A 23070-nucleotide genomic window follows, 5' to 3' on the forward strand; every position below is an offset into this window, starting at 1 on the left:
CTTGATATTGATTTTTATATATCTTGTCAGTAGTAATATCACAAATGTAAATCTCTCTTACATTTAGTAATAAAAAATCTTACAACTTAGATTTAGTTTTCTTGCCACTATTTCAGTGTCTGCTTAAGTAAAGAAATGGGATTAAATTAAGGAATTATCTACTAATATTTTCAAAATGTAACAAGCCAATTTTATATTTGATTGATTGATTGATTGATTCTTTGATTAGAAGCAAGATCCATTTTGTTTGGTTACACTTATCTTTAAGTAAGCATGCAGGATTGTAGCCAGACACTACAATCCATTCACCCTTATTTGGGATGGTCCATATGACAAAATAGGGTTCAGTTCTTGTTATGTATATTAAGATCATGGTGCTGCAACAGTTATACTGTATTTAAGATTTTCTACAGCCTAATCAATCCCTGAGAACCAGATCACTGAAAAATAATACTAGATCATGTCTTAGATAATTGCATTTATTCAGACCCTATTTCTTCATTGTTTTATAACAAAAATATTTCTTACATTTGTTATTAGGTTTTGTTCCTAACAGTGTATAGCTCACCTTTCATTGCTTATATTGCTTGCACCAACTTCCAAGAAAAATATTGTAAATGGTTTGCAAATTTATCTTGCTTCTCTTAATTACAAGTAGCATTATTTAGCAAGTTCTGAGAGAAATAAAATAGATTGCAGTATTTTGTATACAGTAGATTGTCTTTCAACTGTAAATGAGTTGCTCTGAAAACAGGTAAGGAGTTAGATTTTCTATTTTCTATTTTCTCTTACCAGTGCTGGGTGTTAATGTACGTGTATGGGTGTGCATGTAGGGGACCAGAAGGAATCTGGTCAGTCCCTATTATCTGACCTAAAGTATTCAGTTTAAAAGAAAATGGATCACACCATAAATAAAGTTTGCTTGACTTAGCATTCCCTGACATGTTTCCTTGATACCACTCTTCCCCTTGAACAATAAGCACAGTTGAAATGACCCTACTTGTTTTTGTTTCCTTTTTTGAACTGACAAGATGAGATTTTAAAAGTGACTACGATCCTTACTCAGAGATCCTTTGGGAGGGTGGAAATTTTGAAATCAAGCTTGGGTGGCCTTAAAAAATTACTGTTTCAGGGGAGACTTACCCATTTACATGCTAGCTAACCATGAAAGATATATCAAGTTTAAAGCATGTATTTAACAAAATCCTATTCCATCTAGCCTCCACATGCATGGGATACACCCATGAAAGTACTATTCCCTCTTACCCTTGTTGTTTTTTCTGGAGTGGCGCACATCCATTGTTTTCCTACGAAAGCTTATAACAACGTGGAATCTAAAAGCAGTCTTAGAAATAAAGATTATTCAGGAGACTGGCTCTTTCCAATATACCAAATTCTTTTTTTTTCCACTTCCAGTTTTTTTTTTTTTTTGATACAAAAGTCAAGTGGGACAGAAAAAGACTGGTGATAATTAAGAGGGGGGTCCATGGACTTATTAGCAGTCCTGGGCTAGAGACCTATTTTTTAAATGAATGTGGTACATTCAAACGGATATGTAAGTCAACATAAATATTGCTGCCATATTTTCTGATCCTTCATGTATGTGATAATGTAGACTGATACTTATGAAAGGTATGTCCTGATAAAGTAACCAATACCCAAAATATCCTCATGTTCTTTTCTTGTGCCTCATTGGTAACCACATTTATTTATTTTGAAAAAGTATTATACATTTCAAAAAAAATATATCATGCATATTATGATTATTTTTCCTGTGGAATCTATTATTGATAAGTCATGATTTTATGGCAAGTTTCAATATTTGTAAGTAAACAATTTGTAAATAATTGCTTATCTATTGCATTTGTAGATTATAGTTTTATTGCAAATTGGCTTTTGGTTTATACCCTTTTATATATCATGGCTTCCCTTGGACAGTTCTGTGAGTTGTAGCATGATGCAGCCTACTCCCAAAAAACGTTATCAAAGAAAGAAGAAATAATAGAATTCAGTGTGAATTTTACCTTATTCTTCTTTTCTCCTAATCCAATGAGCAATTTATAGTTGCTCACTGCATGTGCATTATATCCTCGTTATCCAGTACAGTAAGTCCAGATCAAGTTCCTGAGTGATTTGTAGTTTTTGAAGTGAACCATAATAGCATAATACATATTGACCTCCTTTTCCTTAGCAATGTTGTTCAGGAAGTATAACTCTGAATGTAACCTATTCATCAACTATTCATTTCTCTTCATGTGCTGTAATTTCACCAAGATGTGCAGAATACAGGCACCAATTGTTTATGTATTTGTTAAAATTTACAGGTTAGTTTTCTGAAAAAAAATTATTTATAATATGCATTTCTGTCTGGATTTGAAATTTCTGTGTTATCAGATATATAACCCCAGCTGCAATTTATCAAAAATCAGTTTCCTTTCACTTCTGATATCGCCTCCATTCAGCTCAACTCTTTCTCCAGTCATGGCATTGCAGCAGTACATATAGCATAGCCAGATGAAGTTACAATTTTTAAAAACATGTATTTTGGAGCTGCCTTGTTAGTTCAGTTCCTTTCAAGATGGGAAACCAGAGTAGCATGTCATACTTTCTGATCTGAGAAAATAAGTGTTTGGGCATAAAGGTTGTGGGATCTTATTTTCTTCATTGACTGGGAAAATTACTCTAGAGGACTGTCCTGTGATCAACTAGCAGAACTGGTGAAGGGAAACAGGCTTAGACTACAGTAGAAAGGATATGACTTCTGGCTGCAGTCCCAGCTTTGCTCAGGAGATCAAAGGCTCTTTGCTTGGCTTGGGGAGTACTTGGAAGTGTAGCTGCCCAGTAGCTTGTCAGCATCCCATTCCCTTTTCCCCTCCCTCTTGACAGCAGCCAGCTGGTTCTCTTCCCTTCCCACATCAGCTATTCAGTTCTGTCAGCATCTTCCTTCTACCAGTATTCGCTGCTCTGTTCTGCCAAGTGCTCTGTTAATGCAATAGCAACAGTATTGATGACTGTTCTTTTTAAACTTCTCGCAGAAGGTTTTCACTTGCTGTATGGATAACTATATGACAGTTGGAAACCCGTTAGGGTTTCTTTCTTCCCCATTTTGCACCAAACAAAATCGAGACAGGGTTATTTTGAGTTTCTTTCTCACACTTTCCACTTTTTAAAGATTGAATTGTTTTTTCTTAGTGGTTCATTGTTCCCTTCCCTCTTTCCAAAGCCGCGTTTATGTTCTTTCACACCTATCCCCATTGATATTGTGACAAAGTTCATCAGATAGAGTGACTGATGCTGTCTCTGCTCCATGTCCTGGCTTGAACCCTGACTTAAAACAGTCCTGATAATCCGCTTCCTCTAGAGTGCCCTGCAGTTGAGTTCCAACACATGTTCAACAACCATCCCAAGAAAGGGAAGGCTGGAAGGTGGGCAACAGTCTTCAAGCATCCCTGGATCCTGGGCAAAGAGGCAGATCACAGTTTCTTTCAAGGCTCTTGACATCACACCCTCCTGAAGAAAAGTGTTGACAACCTACTGAATTCAGTTCATCATTCCCCCAGCCTCATGTAAGAGCCAGGAGCCACATGAATCAAGGCTGTAATTTGCAGGGGTCATACCAGAGAGCACCTATCCACTTACTTAGAATCCACAGGTGAAAGAGAATCCTAGATAACCAAGCTAGACAATAACCCAATCACACTTCAGACTCTGCCCAAGAGGAATCAGTATTGACAAAACTGAGCAATTTTATTGACAAAATGCTAAGGAAGAGCATGTTCCTGAACATCCCTTCCTAAGAGAGACTTAATACCCTAAACAAGACAGCCAGCTGACAGCCCATCAATGCAATAAGGGAGAAGTAATGCTGCTTCATCTCTGTTATCATGACAGTGTAGGCTGAAACTTCAGCTTGTAACTTTTAATCTTTCTCCACTAGTGCTCCAGCTATTTCTGGAACTTCATGTCCTAGAGCTCTTCAGAAAACTAAGACATGTCTCATGATTGGAGAAAAGAAAGGGGCCACCTGGGACAATTTCATTGGGAACCCAGATTTTTCCTGTTGCTAGGAGCTAACCAGGAAATCTATGGAACAGCCTGGGAAATTCCCCACACATCAGAAACTCTCTGGATCCATCAGCCAGCGTTGTTTCTGCATGTCGTTTAATTTCACTTCTACCCATCACTTTTTCAATCACTTAATCCAGTCTCCTGCTAATACTGTCAGTTGATCCTTCTAACTCAGTGTTGTTTATGACATCTGACAAAATATATGTTCTACTGTAGAGTTACCTGTGCTGTGTAGCTACCACTCAAAAAGTTTGGAAAGGAAATAAACACCATAAAACAGGATAGTGCTCTATAAAATTGAAACACTGCTTGGGCAGTCCTTCCTTTCAGTTTCAGACTTAACTTCTCAGTGACATGACAGAAATACATGAGCCAGCCAGAATCAGGTGGCACCTAAATCAAACAAACAAATATATTTCCAGAAGGACTTAGTGTTTGTGAGGTACTCTAACACCGAGAATGCTATTAAATGCTACATGTTACTAAGAAGTGTTATCAAATCAGCATAATACATTGCAACTGGTTTTAAAAAAAAAATGTATGTGCTATTTTTTCCCCAAAGGAAAGTTAAATAAGGTTAGCTTTTATTACACTTTATACATCAAAAGCTGTGAAATTATTCTTAATTTCTGTTTTCCTTGCATGGATTTCTAGTGCTTTGTCTTCCAAACAAAATTTGCTTTCCAGGACAACACATCACAGTGCAGGAAAGAGCAGAACCAACGATGGCTAAATACAGAATAAAATAAGCAGCTGTTTCCTGCACGTCCTCAAGGGACAAGTGAGAAGGCTGTAAAGCTATGCCTGAAGCTGTTTTATGCCAAGTGTGGCACATACTGTATCTTAAACCCTAAATACATGTTAGCAACTACGGTGATTTTTTTTTAAAAAAACAAAAATGAAATCTAATGTTCTGTGGGTTTTACAGTACATGCAAATATGTGTGAAAACAGGAATGCAACTACATATTTGAATTAAAAATAAGTTCTCAAAATGTAGCTATGCCCGTTTTAGCTTATGCAGTGGGTAAGGTAGCATAAAAGAGATTTTTCAAAGAGGCATGTAGTAGTATTGGGGGACTTTACCCTAACATCTAATGTGGATCAAATTCAGCTAAGCATGGTACTCCCAGAAATTTTCTAATTTTTCTTGCTGACAACTTTCTACTTTGGGGGGAAGAAGAAGGCACAAGAGGATCAGTTATCCTTGACATACTACAGAAACACATAGTCACGAAAGTGAAAGTACTACAAACATTGTGGAAAAGTAATGCTGGAGTTCTTGACTTCAAAAGAAACTGAAGCTCAATAGTGCCTCATTAAACTGGAGTGAGAAATTGAGCTGTAATACCCCAAGACTCAGCTCTGAGCATTCTTTCTTCAGCATTTGCATTAATGACGTCAATGAAGAGGTGGATGGATGCTCATCAAATTTGCAGATGACACTAAATTGGATGGATGGCCAATAAATAAAAAATCAAAATGATCTCAATAGGTTACATGTATGAAGTGAAAGTATCAAAATGAAAATCAGTAGTATTAAATGCAAAGATGTTTATATAGGAAACAAAAATCAAGTGCACAGACATAGGATGGGGAATACAGTGGTACCTCAGGATACGAACTTAATCCGTTCCGTGACTCTGGTTGCAACTCGAGTTGGTCTCAAGTCGAGGTAAAGTTTCCCATAGGGTTCAATGTAAATCTGGTTAATCCGTTCCGCCCTCCGAATTTGGTCACAACCCGAGGCGAATTTCCCCATAGGGTTCAATGTAAATCTGGTTAATCCGTTCCGCCCTCCGCCTGAATTTGGTCGCAACCCGAGGCAATTTCCTCTTCAGAGCCTGACTCCCGCCAAGCCTGCTCTGCATTTTCTTTGGAGCCATGCTAACACGCACACCAAAAACCTTCACAAAACACCGCAAAACACACCACGAGCCTCACCGAACATCTCCTTGCTACCGTGACCTTGCCCACAGGAAGCCGCGACTGCGTGACAGCAGGGAAAATGGCCGCGGATCCGGTTCGTAAGTAGAGGCAAGTTCATAACCCGAGGTAAAATTTTCCTGCCGAAGCTGGTCGTAACCCGAAATGTTCGTTAGTAGAGGCGTTCGTACCCCAAGGTACCACTGTATTTGGCTTAGTTAAAATAGGTGGAGAAAATATCTTGGAATAGTGGTTGATTGCAGACTGAATTGTAGGTCAGCAGTGCAATGAGCACATCCCTAGGTCTATGCCAGGGTTTCATATGTTCCCTGCCCTGCCTTTTAACCTGGCTTTCTTTATCTTCCAGTAGCAAAAATCATGGTTGGACTCCTAAGGACTCTTGAATGATTCATAAATGGCCCACCATTCAGTTTCATCAAATGACCCCAGATTCTAGTGTAGTGAAGCAAGGAGGAAAACTCCCTATCTACTTTCTTAACATGATAATATTATACATCTCTGTCATGATCTCCTTGCCTTTTAACTTTCCTCCAGCCACTGAGCATCCTTTTCCAGCCTCTCAGCATCCTTTCTGAAGTGCAGTTAGAACTACACGATAATATTTTAGGTATGGTCACAGCATAGATTTGTATACAGGGAACTGTGCCTTTGACATCTGAGCATTCCACACACTATGGAAGTCACTGTGACTGCTGTTTTCCTGTCACTGAGGAAAAAGACCATGATTCAACTACATAAATTCATAATGTATATAACATCCCAACTCCATAAGGCCAATGGAAGTAATCCTTATGAAGTTCTGAAAGGAAAGTTAGATACAAAGACTAGATTAGGTGACACCTTTTACTTCAAACAGGCCTTTTGAGCACACACCTCTTCCCTTAAACAAAGAACAATGTGGCAATACAATACTATGTAGCTTCAGAAAAGCTGTTTAAGCAACGGGCAATTTGCCATTCATTTATCACTTAAATTACGTGTTTATTACCAGAGGGTTTGCATTTGTCCAGCAGGCAATTATGAATGTGTTTTTAATAATAGTAAAGCTATGTTTTCAGTTATGCTTTCCATGGTGGAAAGAAACTGCTGATAACTTCAATTTTTTTTAAAACGGAACCCAACAAATTTCTCCTAAGAAATCATGTAAGGATTGTTTTTTCAGTGTAATAGATCTACAAAGATCTTCACAACTCCGTGTGTACTTGTTTCAGAAAATATAAGAATTAGCACAGAGAAAATATATACAATCTGTTTCTTATCTACTTTCTGTACAATATATTTAGGATGCAACACACTTTGAAATAAACCATCACTGCATTTACCCCAAAGGAAAGTAGCCCTGGATTTAAGACAGCAGGGGGCAGCACCTAACACTTTTGACTAATTTTTTTAAAAAACTAAGCCGGGATGGGCTCAGTTCCTGGAAGGGATACCACCATGAAATCATAAAATTGTAATCATGACTGGGAAGTTGAAAAACTTCCAGGAAGAATGAAATGGAATGGCAAACTACTTTCATATTGTTGGCATGGATATCTTCACATAGTCACCAGGAATAAAGCTCCTCTCAAAGGATTATTTTACCTTTTTTGTCCCCCGAAAAAGGATAAGGAAAAAACAGTAATCTGCCTCCATTATCTTTTTCTTAGTGACTCCACCTTTCTGTATTAGATCAATTAACTGAGGATTGTTCAAGTAAATACTAGAAATGCTTCAGAATAAAATCTACAACAGTGTGACTTTGCTGGTAAAATTTTTCCTCAAGTCTGCCCCCTTGTGTGTGTGTATGTGTGTCTGTGCGCGCACGTGTGTGTATGTGTGTGTAGAAAGAGAGAGAGACATACAGAGTCCCCCAATACTCTGAAGTAGATTTTGAGGGGCACAAATACTCCAGGAAAAATGGAAAAGTGGCATTTCTATACAGTACTCCACATGAAAATGACTTTAGTGCAATTTTCAGGTATTATCACAGTTTTTCCAAAAACGAAAAAGCTGTTTTCAAATCTTAATTCTATTCAACTATCTGAGGCGTATTTCTTGTTATTCAAAGTATCTGGAAAGCACCTGAGGAAGAGAAACAGATTTGAATTGATGAGAATGCCATTGCAAATGAATGGAAAAAATGTATTGGATTGGTTTAAATATGAAATCAATGTATATTTGATGTGATCAATGTAAATATCAATGTGATATTTAAACAGATCATATCATAGTATTTATAAATTTGCATATATACTAATAAGTTAACATCTCATTTTATACAATGATGTACTGCTTTGCGGGGAGGAAGACTGCATTTTCTTTCTTTTTTTTTTAGCAACATATAAGAGATTACCCTATATGCTTGCAAATCACTAGGTTCCGGTATTCCTTCCTGTAAATTATTGACATGCATAGAAAGCCTCTGACATCCTGGGTAGTAAGGAATTTTCCCTAGAAATATTATTGCTAGCACTGAGTAATGACCTGAATACAGAACTAAGATTTAAGTTAAATTAATGAATAAATAGAAGTTGGAGATAAAAACTGTATATAGGATCTTGGAACACTGTGTACAACTTAACAAATGTAGAAATCCAAGGAGAAAAAAATCTGCATATTATTTGATAGATACATAAAATTAGTGAATAAATGGGGTACAGTCTTCTTGAAATAAAGTGAGGAACTTTTCTGTTTAAAATTTAGATTCTCCTAATATTTATTGCTTGCAATGTACTATAAATAAGTTCTAAATCAGTATACAAGGTCTTGTATAGATTTTTATTTTCTTCTTTTGTGCATCAAACATACATAAAATATGCAGACTCCATGAAATTCTCTGCAAGCAGCTAAGCTGTTTCAACCTAATCCCCTCCAAAGATTTGAGACTGTAACATCTAGAATTCTCAGCTGGAGTACCAAGACATCTCTAGAAAAAACTGGCATAATGAATTTATTGTGATTCCGCCATTCCGCCATTTAGGCTTGCTCAGAAAATGGCAAGCATAATTGTTCTATATTAGATAAATGCTACTAATCTAGGGGAACATGTATAGTAATAAATATTGTAATGGTACAGTAAGAAGGAAGATTTTAATATTAGAAAAGATGAAGTCCAATTGTATATTTAAAAAAAAATCGTAAGAAGAAAAACAGTTACATACTGGAAACAAGTACCAAGACAAGTCATGGTCTCCTCTGCTTTGCATGTGTTCAAGCAGAATATGCACAGGATCCCCATCTGTTGGGGACACTTTAATTTGCATTCATACTTTGAGCAGAAATTCACTAGCCTAAATGGCCTTTTTCCCATTTTTTGCTTCTAAGTCTTTTTCATTGCTACCCTTTGAATCAAAATGTAATTTGTCATAAAGAGCATCTAAGCATTTTTTTAAAATATCATGAAGAAATAGATGGGCTAATCTACACAGATGGAATAAAACTCAGTTATATATAACCCTAACCTTTTCTAGCCCAAGACATATTCCTTAAATAGAAAAAAAAATCCTTTTAAAATAATAGGACAGTGAAAATTCTCCCACCTATTTCTCCCCCCATCCCCCCCCACACATCATCACAAACTTCAATACTTCCAGCAAGAAAAAAACTGAGAAAGTTTTCTTTTTTCAACAATCATATGCTATTGAGATTATAATTTTTCTGTTGAATAAATGGGTGAATGAGCAAATTAAAGCTGTTTTGATGGCCTAATAAAAATGTCAGATAAAAGTACTATATAACCAGACTTAATACCATTATAAGTTCATCAAAATGTAACCATGTGGGCTATTGTAGCTTTTAAAAAATTGTTATCACATAAGAAAGAGTTGGTCCTGGGACAACCTTAAGCAAAGCTATTTATGTTCATGTCTGTAAATAAGCTCATTCTGGTACCAAAGTCTGGAGTTCCCTCCTCAAAAATGAGCTTTGAATGGCAATTGTGCTTTAAATCAGCCTCTGACGTTATTACTGGACACTGTTTTAAAGCCTGATTGCAATGTAGTGAGTAATTCTAATGCATTTTGAATATTCCTAAACTTTTTTTAATACTTCATTAATCAAGTTATTAAGACAACTGTTGAACTATGATGTCTTTGAACTGTTGAGAGACCTAGAATTAGTCAATGTAACCTAATGGCCTGGACTAACACATACAGCACAGAGGTTGAATTAAAAGGTTGTGAGAAGTTGGCTTTTGAGGAGGGAGAAAAAGAAGGATGAAAAAAAAAACAAGCTGATGGCTGAGAGAAAACAAAAAGCAAAAGAAACTGCTTATTGACTTCTCTGCTTGGACCAGTAAAAGTCTCCCAACCCCTCAAAGAGGCCTAGCTTTGTAACAGCTAATGTCCCTACCAGAGAATTGAGCCCTTCACCCAAACAGGAATGCCGGGTGGGAAGAAAGGGAGCTGGTAACTGTAAAAGGACTATGCAAACCTCAGCTAAGGCTGGCATTTCAGATTTGCCTGTTAGGGAGAGAAAGAGTAAAAGGACATAAACTGCTCCTACAAAGATGAGTTAACTCTTAAGCTGAACATTATAGTTTGATGTTCTAGTTTGAAAGACTGAAGCTTCAAAGAAGACTGTTTTAAAGCTGTTTCCCTGAGAGCTTAAAGGGGCAGGTGTGAATGCATTTAATCAAATTCTCTACTACTCTGGTGTGTCTAGAGATTGTCTTCTGACATTTGCAACTATCTGTCTGCTCCCTACCTCATTATATCAGGGGTTCACTGTTACACGTAGCATGCATTGGTATTACCACTTTGGAAAGCTCACATGCAGTCAGTCTGTCTTCAGAGAGCATTTCACACTTCATTACATGTGCCAGGCTTCTTTGTTATGTACAGAGATAGGCCTAAGAGAAAAAGCAAATGGAAAGCTCTTCACTTAGCACATTTGTTAATGCCAACGTTGGCTTGGCAACTTTCATGTAACCTAGGATCCCCAGTCCTTGTTTGACTGAATCCTTTACCTACTGAAGCAATAGAGAGTGTTACTTGCTTGGCATTAACTAAGGCGTTGTACAATAGATTATTGGAAGCACTGATTTATTGGAATGGCTTTATCTGTGCCCCGGGTGATCATAAATGGATTGTCAATAGGGATCCTTTTTGTGTAGGTGGCATTCAGTTTTAGCCAGGAATCTACTACCCTGGGCAACAATTTGAAAGTTATCTTTTGCCATGAAGAATCTTGTGTTTAATGTATTTAAGAAAAGAACTAACATTGACTACAATCATTAATAGAAGTAGCAGATTAATGTACTTACAAAGTAGATTCCATAAATGTTTTTTTCTTACAAAATACTGGCACAACTTGAACTTTATACATTGGTTTCTTCCTCTTCAGATTCAAAGTGATAGTAATGTTAATCTGTTTGATATACCAAAATACCAAGGCTCTTCTTGCATCACAAAGACAACAAATAGATTATGGGTTTTATGTTTTTCTAAACCAGAGCCCATTTATAAGACCATAGCATGTCATTCTGAACTGGCGTGTGTATTTACATATAGGTATAATGAGAAGGAAAATGGTAGTGAGGAAGTGTATTTGCCTTTGAATCAGTTTCATTGACTCCTGGCGATTGCCTGGACAAGTCCTTGAGGTTTTCTTGACAAGGTTTTTCAGAAGTGGTTTGCCATTGCTCCTTCCTAGGGCTTTGAGAGAGAGTGACTGGCCCAAGTTGACTTCATGCCTAAGGCAGAACTAAAACTCATGGTCTCCCAGTTTCTAGCCTGATGCCTTAACCACTACAACAAACTGGCTGTCTATAGTGAGTGAGTACATGTTCAAATTGTGATTTGATTTTAAAAAAAGGTTTGGTCTTGTTGAGTATTGTCTTTTTTTAACAATCTTCACTGTTACCTTGCTGCGAACTGACAGACTTCTCCATTTAGTTGCTAAAAGAAATTAATCAAACAAATCAAGACAGACAATATATTCCTCTTTTTCTGCGACTTTAATCTGCAACCGAGCCCTAAAATTCAAAGTCTTTGAACTACCAGCAACTGTGAGCCTTTCCATGTTAGTAACTCTCAGCTGAAACACAGAATATCTTTTCTTCAAATTTGCTCCTTTTTTCTCTTCTGTTATTCTTGCATTGACTTCCAAATGCTTTCTGTAGGAAATCTTTATTTTCCACTCCGTGCATTGCTAGATAAAAGTTGGCAATAATTCAGTATTTCCTATTAGTACCCAATTCACCAATACAGTCAACCTCATATTTGTTTCTCAAATTTGTGTATATAGACTTCCACCTTTTAAAATACACTCTACTTTCTTCTCCAGTTGGCTTAAACACCAGCCTTCTGTTCAGCCAGTAGAACTCTTAACAGGGCTTTCTTACAGATAAATTATGGGTATAATATTGCAGCTGTTTTTGTATATTATTCATTCATAAGGCTTTTACTCTACCTGCTGGCCCAACTTTTTATTATGTCATGGAAGGTGGCATAAGGTTTCATTTCTTGAAGCCAGGCAAAACTGAGAGTTTTTGATGGAGTAATATGAATATTGTATTTATTATTCTCTGGCTGCTCTATGAATAAGCGTCTTGGTCACCTCCACTGTCATTTTTATTTTTTTAGCATTCCATCATCTTTAGAATTTACCTGTCTTCCTCAGTCTGGTGCCCACCATATCTCCTAGGATTGTGACGTTCGGGTTGGGCAAGGCTGTGCTTCACAGTCCATAACAGCTGTATATCTATCCTATTTTCTTCTGTAATTAATGGTTGGCACTCCTTGTTTCAAATTCCTGCTCCATGACTATATTATCTAAATACACTACCTGCTAAAGAAACTTCCTCCCTTTTTCTCTTGGTCTAAAAATTTGCCCTTCAGGCAACATAAATGAAATAAAAATTCCCCATTCAGTCATTTTAAGAACTATGGAAAGATTAATGTTATGCTATTAGGAAGAGGTACCCAACATAATGGAGGACACCAGGTTAAGGAAAAGTGACTTATGAATGCTTGCTTTTCCCATTCTTATGTTTGGGTAAGCAAGAGAAGGTAGAGAGGAAAGTAACTCCACCCCGAGTGTACATGTTTCCAAAAGCAGCCAGTTTCTTAGCCACCTCTCTCAATTTAATTGATCTGGCTGAGATTTGTTTTGACCACCGTTTCCATCATTCACCCTAGCCAAAAAAGGGGTAGTTCCTTTTCTGTGTAGATTAAATACATTGCCTTACCCTGCCAGTTTTCACTTGGCTCCAGAACAACAACAACAAAAAAGTTAGTTATCACATTTCTTCTCAATACTTTTTTTTTAAAAAAGACTTTTTTTAAAATGTTGCAGTTTACACAAAATGAAATGCCTTTTAAAGAATCAGCATGTTGCTATGCTTCAGGTTGCTAGGATCTCAGTGTGTTTGGAAATAAATCCAAGGCATGCCGTCTACTTGCTCCTTATAGCTTAGGGACCTGAAGGTCTCTGGTCAGTGCTGACATTTAGAAGCTCGCGCCGAAGCTTGTGGCTTGTTTTGTAGTTCCAGTACAGGAGTGGCAAATAACTTACATCATTTCCAGTACAAGAGCCTGAAGCTTCCTTCTCACCTTTCTGCCCCGCACCCCGCCCACTTACGGTTTGTTTTCTGTCTGCTTCTGAACTTCATACACTCACATAACTTCAGGAAGTAAAGGATTGCATTATCTGATTTCAAAAAGCCTTGCTTTTGTACCTTTCTCGTCCCTGTCTTCTTGTCTTAATATATAACGTTGATTAGATGTTGTTTTAACTGAAGCATTTTTGACAAACACGGAAGTATTTACAAGAATCGCTTTTTAATATTTGTGGGTGGATGTGTGTGTGTGTGTGTGTGTTCACAGTATATTTCATATAGTGAGAAGGCAAATTCATTGCTCTGCTTTGGGAAAAGATAATAGGAAGATTGATAAGAGAGTATATACTGATTATGAAAAGTTCAATATTTTCTTTTGGGAGTTTGGGCAAACATGAAACTGGAAATGGAAGGAGATTCTAAAGAGAGTATTGGTCAGTGGAAAACAAAAATGAGTTCCTGTCAACTTCTGAACTTATACTTTCAGTCGCAAATAAGTAAATACATGTCTGAAAATTAAACATTAACTCTTATTTGTAATACCTGCCTAATTTATACCAATTTGCATTGTCTTTTTGTATATATAACTTACCTCATCCATAACATGAAATTATGTTACGGATAATAATATAAGTTATTATACTAACATATAGTATATTACTGGTAGACCTCAGCTTACAACAGCAATTGGGACCCTGACTGCCATCACTAAGCGACACAGTCATAAAGCGTGATGTCACGTGACTGTGCCACTTAGCAGCAGCAATTTTGGCAGTCCCAGTGCCATCGTCAAGCAAGAACCACATGGGTCATTAAGAGAGGACATCATGTGACTGCGACTTCCTGCTGGCTTCTCCATTGACTTTGCCTGTGGGAAGCCAGCAGGGAATGTTGAAAATCGTAATCACATGAACATGGCTTGCTGTGACATCCTAATTACAAGCCAGGCACTGAGTGCCTGGATCACAATCACATGACCACAAGGACACTGTGATGGCCAAAATTCCAAAGATTGGTCATAAGTACCACTTATAACTTTTATAAGTTTATAACTTTTATAAGTTTTATAAGTGCCATCATAACTTTGAATGATCGCTGAACAAATGATCATAAGCCAAGGACTACTTGTATTATATTAACACATATAACTTAACATGTAAGTCCAAAAAAGAGTTTAAGTTATTTTTAATACTTAATGACAAGTATCCAAGAATTCTGAAATATAAATTAAAGTGTTCATGTAAGTATAAGCAGAAATTATATCACTTACATGCTTATATTAACTTTCATTTATTTTGAACTCATTAATAGAAAATTAAAATCTATATCCATCATTGTTCAGGGGAGTGCAAATATAAGCAAATTTGTATAAAAATAAAATATTTTCCTTTGCTTAATTACCTCTTGATACCAAATTGTTTAAGAAGCAGAAATATGTATTTGAATTTGAGGTATTAATCCCAGAATGGTTCAATGACCTTGAATAGAACAGAATAGAATAGAATAGAATAAACAGAAAATTCTATAATTCGATTACATTCTATGCAAGTAGCACAGAAGTCTACAGTTAAAATTATATGATAAAATGCCTTCTGCCTCCTGATTACAGTTAGTAATAAGGGATGTTGTCTTATTTGAATGGGATTAACTACTTTATCAGTGTGATATACTGTAATTGTGTAGTTGTAATTTTTGTCTTTCATAATATTTTGCCTTCCCTCTGAAAATTTCCTAAAAGTTATCAATATATTCTAATATAAAATAGCTACTGTGTAATTACATACAAATAAACATATGATACATGTGATTCATTCAAAAATAGTCAATAAGTTGGTAGAAAATAGATTGATGTAACAAATGAACCTGAAACGTTCAAAGTAGATTTCTGTGGCAAGAGTCATCAAACTACTTAGTCATGTTAAAAGATACATTTCAAAAGATTTTTAAAATTTGTACCTTTTTTCTTCCATTTCTAATAACATTGTACATACAAATATGTACTAAACCAACGAAGTACTAACTCTCTGATCCTAAACATAGTTAAACAATGCCATTTTTATAAAGGTTTTATGAGGCTTCTTTCTGTCTTTTCTGACCTTGGTCACACAGTTTTACTGAGTTTATGGTAGAAAGTTTTCCACTCCGGTGGAAACAAATTCTTGTTCTGTATTTATGAAAAAAGAAGAGTGCTAGTTACATATATGCTACCTACATCTATATGTGTTTGCATTTTAATAGTTTCCTCTTGCATTACAACCTATAAGAAGACACCACCTCCTGTCCCACCAAGAACCACCACCAAACCTTTTATCTCCATCACAGCCCAGAGCAGCACAGAATCTGCCCAAGATGCCTACATGGATGGACACGGACCAAGGGGAGATATCAGTCAGTCAGGACTTAGCAATTCTACGGAAAGCTTGGACAGTATGAAGGCACTCACTGCTGCTATTGAAGCAGCTAACGCACAGATCCATGGTCCTGCCAGTCAACATATGGGCAACAACACAGCTACTGTTACCACCACTACCACCATTGCGACAGTAACTGCAGATGACAGAAAGAGAGATCATTTCAAGAAAAACAGATGTCTGTCCATTGGAATACAGGTATAAACAAAATAAGGGACTATATTACAGATCAATATCTTAACTGGCACTGGGAGTCATTTTTCAATCTTTCAAACAGTCCAGTCATTAATCTCTTGGGTCTGATAGCTCCTCTGTTTTACTTTGGTTTAGATAACACAAATGGCAATTAGAATCCCCTTTAAGCCCTTCAGGTTTCATTCATTAGATGTAAGGATTTACTGAAGCTTCTGGCTGTTTAATGTATTCTTCTTATTTGAATGAGCACACAGAAACTTAAACCTCTGATTCATAACCCTGCAGGAGTCAGGAAACCATGAATGAAATCACTGAAAGAGAATGTGTAAAGCAGTGATTTACACTGCACTATCACCAGAGACATGTTTTCTGCCAGTTTAGCTGAATTGTCACTGCTTATTCATGCATCACATGTTACTCACTTCAGTGCAGCAGCTTTGTTCTATTTAGCTGTTAAATCAGCAGGGAGGGCACAAGGATGATCTGTCTGATTCACCCTTGCTTAAATAAACTATACTTTGAGTTTATTCAAACAGATGAGAAACTAACTTTTTCTTTAAGATGGCAAACTTCACCAAGGGATGAAGTATTTACCTGAGTGATCCTCTACCTCTGTGTCGTGAAGCTAAGTGCCCTTTCCAGTTGAAATACAGGTCCAGAGCAGTGTACAAGATCAATAATGGAACAATCCTTGCCCACGGGCTCACAATCTTAAAGACTCAGCACAAAAGAAAAATAAATTCAGTGTTGTTACAAGATGGTTCTGGAATCTACAGAGCAGACAGAACTATTGTAGAGGCTTTAGGAAGGTCTCTGAACAAGGAGAAACGGGACCAGCCTAGCAAGTGGTAGCAGTTCATCTTGTAGTCTGATGTTGTTTCTGTTATTGCATTTTATCCACTCTTTGTCTAAGCAACTGAGGATGGCATATATGAGTCTCTTTCCTCCAATTTGATTCTTGCAACAGGTTTCTGATTAAGCTCAAGTGAGTTTGGTGGCTGAGCAGAGGTTTTCATCCATTTCCCCAGTTTTAATCTGACTCCCTAAAAACACCAGTAGAATTCTCTCATTTGTCACTCCCTACACACACAGATTAGATTTTTATTACATCTGGCAGAGCAAGAAATTTAACAAATAAAACTTAACTAAAGCCCAGGCCAAGAAAGAATATAAATCAGATATGTAGTTCCTTTTTACACCAGAGCTACAGTTACTATTATTTGCTCTACTTAGAATTAAGGCAGATATGCAGTATATTATTTGTTATCTTACTATTTATCTTCAGAACGTTGCTTTTTAAATAAATGACCAATCATAGCTGGGCAGGCTGTTAACAATACAAATAACCACTTTTTTGCAATGTGGTAAATATGCTATTAAGCTGGCATGCACAGAAATTTAGGAAGGACTGAGTGTTGTCAAACAACAATCAAGCCACCTAAGGCTATAGTTTAATTGTGTGGAAAGAAAAGAGAGGAGGAAAGGAAGCAGATATATTATTTCTAATTTCAATTTTTTAAATTAAGGACACAAAGGTAGGAAGAGGAATTACAGTAAAGGTAGCAAGATCTTGGAAAGTACAGCAGAAAAACCTGTTGTAACTCTTTCCCTGATACCTCACACTGTTAATGTATGCTTTTACTCCTTTTTCTTATTTGGAATTTGAATTTCATATTCTAGTGAAGTTCTCCAGAGAAGAAGGTGTTGTATCATCAATGTTTCTGCTCAACTAGAGGTTTGTCCAAAGAAACAAATTCTAATACATTTCCAAGAAATGTAATATTCAGTAGATACATGAGCATACAATAAGCGACATTTGAAAAATTGACCTTACAATGAAGCTAATCACACATTAACCCTAAAAAAATGAATAAGCAGAGTAATAAACAACCCAGAATTAATTATTTTTTAATTTATATGCTGCCTTTCCTCCAAAAAGTTCAAGGAAGCATAAGTAGTAATTTCTCCCAACAAATCTACAAAAAGGTTAAACTGAGAGGTGGTAGCTGGCCCAAAATCATCCAATAAGCTTTTAAGGGTCCCGAACTGGTCTCCAGCACTCCACTGTTATATTACATTGATTCTCACTCTTCTCATCCTGGATATAGTGGCTTGTATCCAATAGAGTGATCTCCATTTTTAATCAATTGTATACTACAGCCAAACTCATCTACTATATGACTGTCATTCTAGAACATTTTCTGATCTTCAGGTGTGGCTTTGTGAAGAACAGGGAACCACAGAGCTGCATCTGAAGAGAAGAATAGAACAAAAATCTCTTCTACTCCTGAGACAGTTCTTGTTATTTTTAGGATCTAAATCACTGTACAAGAGATAAATCACTTTCAGAAAGGTAACTAATAGTGTATATCCTCTTTAAAGAAAAATGTTTCATTGTCCACAGTTCATATTCTAAATACACTTATGGATTAGTTAAACAGATGCACTGTTACATTTTATTTATTTTATTTTCAGTTACAGTGAACCCCATGTACCCTCTAATGATAATAGAGTTTCTATGCTTTTAAGCTCCTGCTGCAGGTTCTGCACCGTAAGTTACACACTCTCTGACAAAATTTAGACAAGATAGAGATAGTGCATGAAACAAATTGATCCATTTTCTAAATAAAATATCATGGAAATCTTGTTGAAGGTTTGCAACAACTTCATCCTGTCTTATATAGGAGCTTTAAACAGAACATCAGTAATGAGAAGAAGAACCAAACTGGTAAGATACGGTTTTAAAAAACCACACCCTCAAATAATGTTACACATTGCCTTTCATTCTATTTCAATTTGATTGTTCTGTCAGGTTGATGGTGGAGAGGAATCCTCTAGCTCCAGTGAGTCCAGAGTGTGCAGTAAGTTCCAATCCATAGGTGTTCAAGTAGAGGAGGAGAAATGGTAAGCAAATATTAATGTTATATTCTAAAGTATGTTATCAGTAGTTTGTAGCTATATTGATGATGGTAAAACAACAGCAACAAGAACCCTTCATGAACTACTGAGAAGCCCAGGCTCTATCTCTGGGTTCCATGTGGATTTTCTTCATATCTTTCCCTTATTTCAGGCCAGTGTATAGAATACAAATGTCTCCACAATGAGGATTATCAAAGCATATGTCCAAATGCTAACTCTCTGTAGATATCTGTTGTATATATGGTTACAACTAACACTTGCCTGGTTCAGCCATGCCTTGTAACATTTTCTGTAATAGAACTTGTGTGCATGGTTTGTAATTTATTTACCTAACAGAAAAAAAATCCCAACTGATTTATTATAATTTATAATCCCAACTAATTGTAATAATTTATAATCTTAACCTATCTGAGAATTTAGCAGTATAGACTAGAAATTTTTTTTCTGTGTAATCTTCTGTTTTGGGGAAAGATCATCCTAAATTTGAGCTTACCTTTTTTCCAGTAAATAAAGTATATTCGACCATAATACACAACAGCAGGATAAATCTTCAGCACACATTAATCGTCCACACAATAGAAACATGCTCCTTACTTTGGAGGGGGCAGAATTTCCTGCAGTGATACTTGAGCATGTGGTTAATTATTCCTATGATATAAAGAGATATTTATTTACAACTCACTGATTACTCAGTAAGTCCATTTTGCCCTCCCAGCACTCTGTTAGCTATATCTGCTGGTTGAAGGCCCTAGTCTAACACCGTAATCACTACATCACACTGGCTGTTATTACTGGATAATAGTTCTTTATTTGGAACAAAATAAAGGAATTTCAAATTGTCAAGCAGTTAGACCTGTCTGTTGTTTGATGAGTTATTTAGAACTATATGTATATTTTTTTCTTAAACTCTGTTCCTCTGGCTATTTTTGAACCATCTTAATTGAAAACATTAGTTTAAATGAAAACTTTCTAGGAACAAAAAAGAACCTCTGCTTTCGAAAAATGTTCACCTTCTAGTTACACAGTTACTTGATTTCCTTCTTATAATGTTTCAAGCAGAAAAGTAAATCTCCTAAAATATGAGTTAAAATTTATAATTTCTCTGTTGAAAATTTACCCCTCCAGTCTGATGCCATAGGATGATCACTGTAGCTGATGCAAATCATTTATCTGGAGAGCAACCTCAGATCAAATGGCTTTATTTGTTGCTGCTATATATTTGGGAGATTGTGATCCTTTGACTTGGAAAAGAGTGAAATATTTTACAATATATACTATGGTTAAGTGGGAAGGGACCATTGTGCAAGGAGATGGTTAATCCTTCCTTCTGCATCTACCTTCTTGGTGGAAATTGCTTAATGTTGACCTCTTCTGCCCCCCCCCAGGATGACGTCACATCAAATTGGCTTAAAAGCCAGCCCATTCTCAGCTGTAAGCTTTAAGTTATGTCTATCAATACCCAAGCTAGTTGCTTATGATAAATATCTTTGCTGCTGCAGGTAGAGAATGACATAATGCTAAATTATTTAGTGTTGTTATTTCATGGCACGTTTCACTCTTGACTGATGGAGAAAATACAAGCAAGACTGGACCAGTTTGGTCCTTAAATGGGAGACGACTTAGCAATCCTAGGGTTGTGGGCTAGACTGCAAAATCCAAAAAAGGTACCAGAAAAAGGCCATAGAAAATTCCTCCCAAACTGTTGCCATGTAAACCACATGGATGTCTATGACTTGAAGCTTAAAGGAGACTTCACCTTATTGACCCCTATATATTTCTGTGCCAAGAACAATTTTAGTCATAGATTGATTTTGTAGCCTGAGCCTTTTAGAATGCTGAAGATACTTATTGGCCATCAATGCTTTAACTTCTGTGGAACACACTCCCAACTATTGGCATTTAGAATCACAGAATGCCATCCAGTTTGTAAATCATGATATGGCACCCCAATTCTACAACCCTTGTATTCCATTCTCTAGTGTTATTTCACTGCTTTTGTGATTCAATTTTTTTTAGCTAATCCCCTATGTGTCCCTGATGTTCCCTGAATTCTGCTGGTTTGTGGGATAAAGAGGCCCATTAGACCACTATGGAAGATGGCATGGATTCTTCAAGGGGAGGGAAATGCCAAAATTGTCTTCCTTCTTCATTTCACTGACAAAATATGCTTTTCGCATTTATTTACTTGGAAGAAAGTCCCAGAGGTCTAGGATTTGCTTCGGGATACACATGTTTAGTTTTCCATACTCACCGTTCAAGACTTGGACTTAAGTCTCATTTTCCTACAGTAATTTTCATACAGATGTATGAAACTGCAGCTACAGGGTTATATCCTTGGCCTCCTGGGATATGTTTTGAAGTTTCCAGTACAACCCTAGCCCTTGGATTTCCAGTAGTCTTCATCTAAGTACTATCTGGTCCAACCATATATTGAAAAATCAACCAGTCAGTGACAGCTACCAGCCATGCCATGGAATGAGAGCACTGAATAATTTAGAGTAATATCACTGTCTACCTGCAGTAGGAAAGGTATTTCCCCTGAGTCATTAGCCAGGATGTTGATTGACATAATACATGAATAGCATTTGAGAGTGGGTTGCCTTTTAGATAAAGTTTAATATAATGATATGCTCACGGGGAGGGCAGCATTCAGTAATTCCCACCAAGATTGCAGATGCGATCTCCTGGCTCACAGGGGTTTCTTTTGAAAGTTGCCTACAGTTCTGCCTGCAATTTAAAAAACACAAACAAACAAGCAGGCAGCTTGCAAATCTTTCAGCAACTTAAAGAAGTTTTCCATTACCTGCTTAATCTCTCTGTCATTCTCTGGGACCTATTCAGTAACCACAGTCTGTTCTAAGTGATAATAATGAGGCAGGCTGAAACCATCATCAGTACCATTGCTACTTACCATCTGTAACTTCAGCTCAGCTCAGTTACACGTCTATTTGTTTCAGCTATAAGTCATATCCATTGATATAAATTTTTGTGATTAAAATTTTAAGGCAGCGTGATAAACAAGTACATAATAGAGACAGTCAGAACCATCTGTAAATTGCTCAGCACCTGTGATGCAAAAGAAAAATCTTTGATTAAAAAATGTAAACAAGGTTCTTAAAGTGGTATAAAAGAAGGGCCTGGAACATAAATGCATGCAAATAAATTTGTTGCTGCTATTCAGAACAGACTGTTTTGTGTCCTGTACTGGTTTAGCCAGTCCATGGTTTCTTGGTTTTCTGAACTTTAGGTCAGGTAACTGTCATAGTAATCAGAGGCTGTAGTTATTATACCGTATGCCTGCAGGGCACGAATGAATACAAAGATAGCGAGATTCAAAGCACATGAAGTGAGGAAACTGTTGGGATTTTATTCTAAGAACTATATATGAACATTGATAAAACTCACTGCTAGAACAGGTCTTCACAACAAGTAACCGAGCTGAGCTGGACCAAGCTGAGTGTACCAAGTTCTTAACAAATATTTTTTAATTGTTGTTATTTTACACCTAACTGGAGAGATTACAGGTAGCAATACACAAACAAGTACAGGCCTCATTTACAAAGCGATGAACCAATAATTCCAGCTTAGTCTTTGCAAGCTCTTTTCCTACATTCAGAATAGAGATCTGCAATATAGAATTTCATAAAGTGATCACTGTCTGGTTTGTAAAGCATTTGAATGAGATGCTTCACAATGCATAGAAAAATGACTAAAATACCTCTCTTTGAATCATTAAAGTAGCCATGGTTTTTCCAAGTTTGTCAGTGGTTTGGAAAGTTATTCTCAGCTATTGCTGCGTGTTTGTGCATGCATATTCACTTCCCATCACTGATACATGTGGAGCTCTATATAGCCATATCTGATCAACTTATATTGGTTTATTAACAACTGTGAGGCCTCTCAGTCAGTAATAACGTTTTGTGTTCAAAAATCTGCATACCCCATCATATTTTAATCTGAAAACAACAACAATAAGCTGGTCATTACAGAG

General features: G+C 36.6%; 1 protein-coding gene across 2 annotated transcripts in view; it reads left to right on the top strand.

The window, feature by feature from the left end:
* DLGAP1 (DLG associated protein 1) overlaps positions 1-23070 on the top strand; it is a 104845-nt gene that overhangs the window by 67742 nt on the left and 14033 nt on the right. The window contains exons 5-7 of one of the 2 annotated variants that reach the window (XM_007429225.3): positions 12598-12623; positions 15793-16163; positions 18973-19064. In XM_007429225.3, the coding sequence (XP_007429287.3) occupies positions 12598-12623; positions 15793-16163; positions 18973-19064 (489 nt within the window). The remainder of the gene's footprint in view (positions 1-12597; positions 12624-15792; positions 16164-18972; positions 19065-23070) is intronic. The other variant, XM_007429226.3, reaches the window with a different exon arrangement.

Source organism: Python bivittatus, unplaced genomic scaffold, assembly GCF_059951505.1.
Source record: "Python bivittatus isolate LINGU-HERP-01145 unplaced genomic scaffold, Pbiv_v1 ctg000840_np1212, whole genome shotgun sequence".
NCBI lineage: Eukaryota > Metazoa > Chordata > Lepidosauria > Squamata > Pythonidae > Python > Python bivittatus.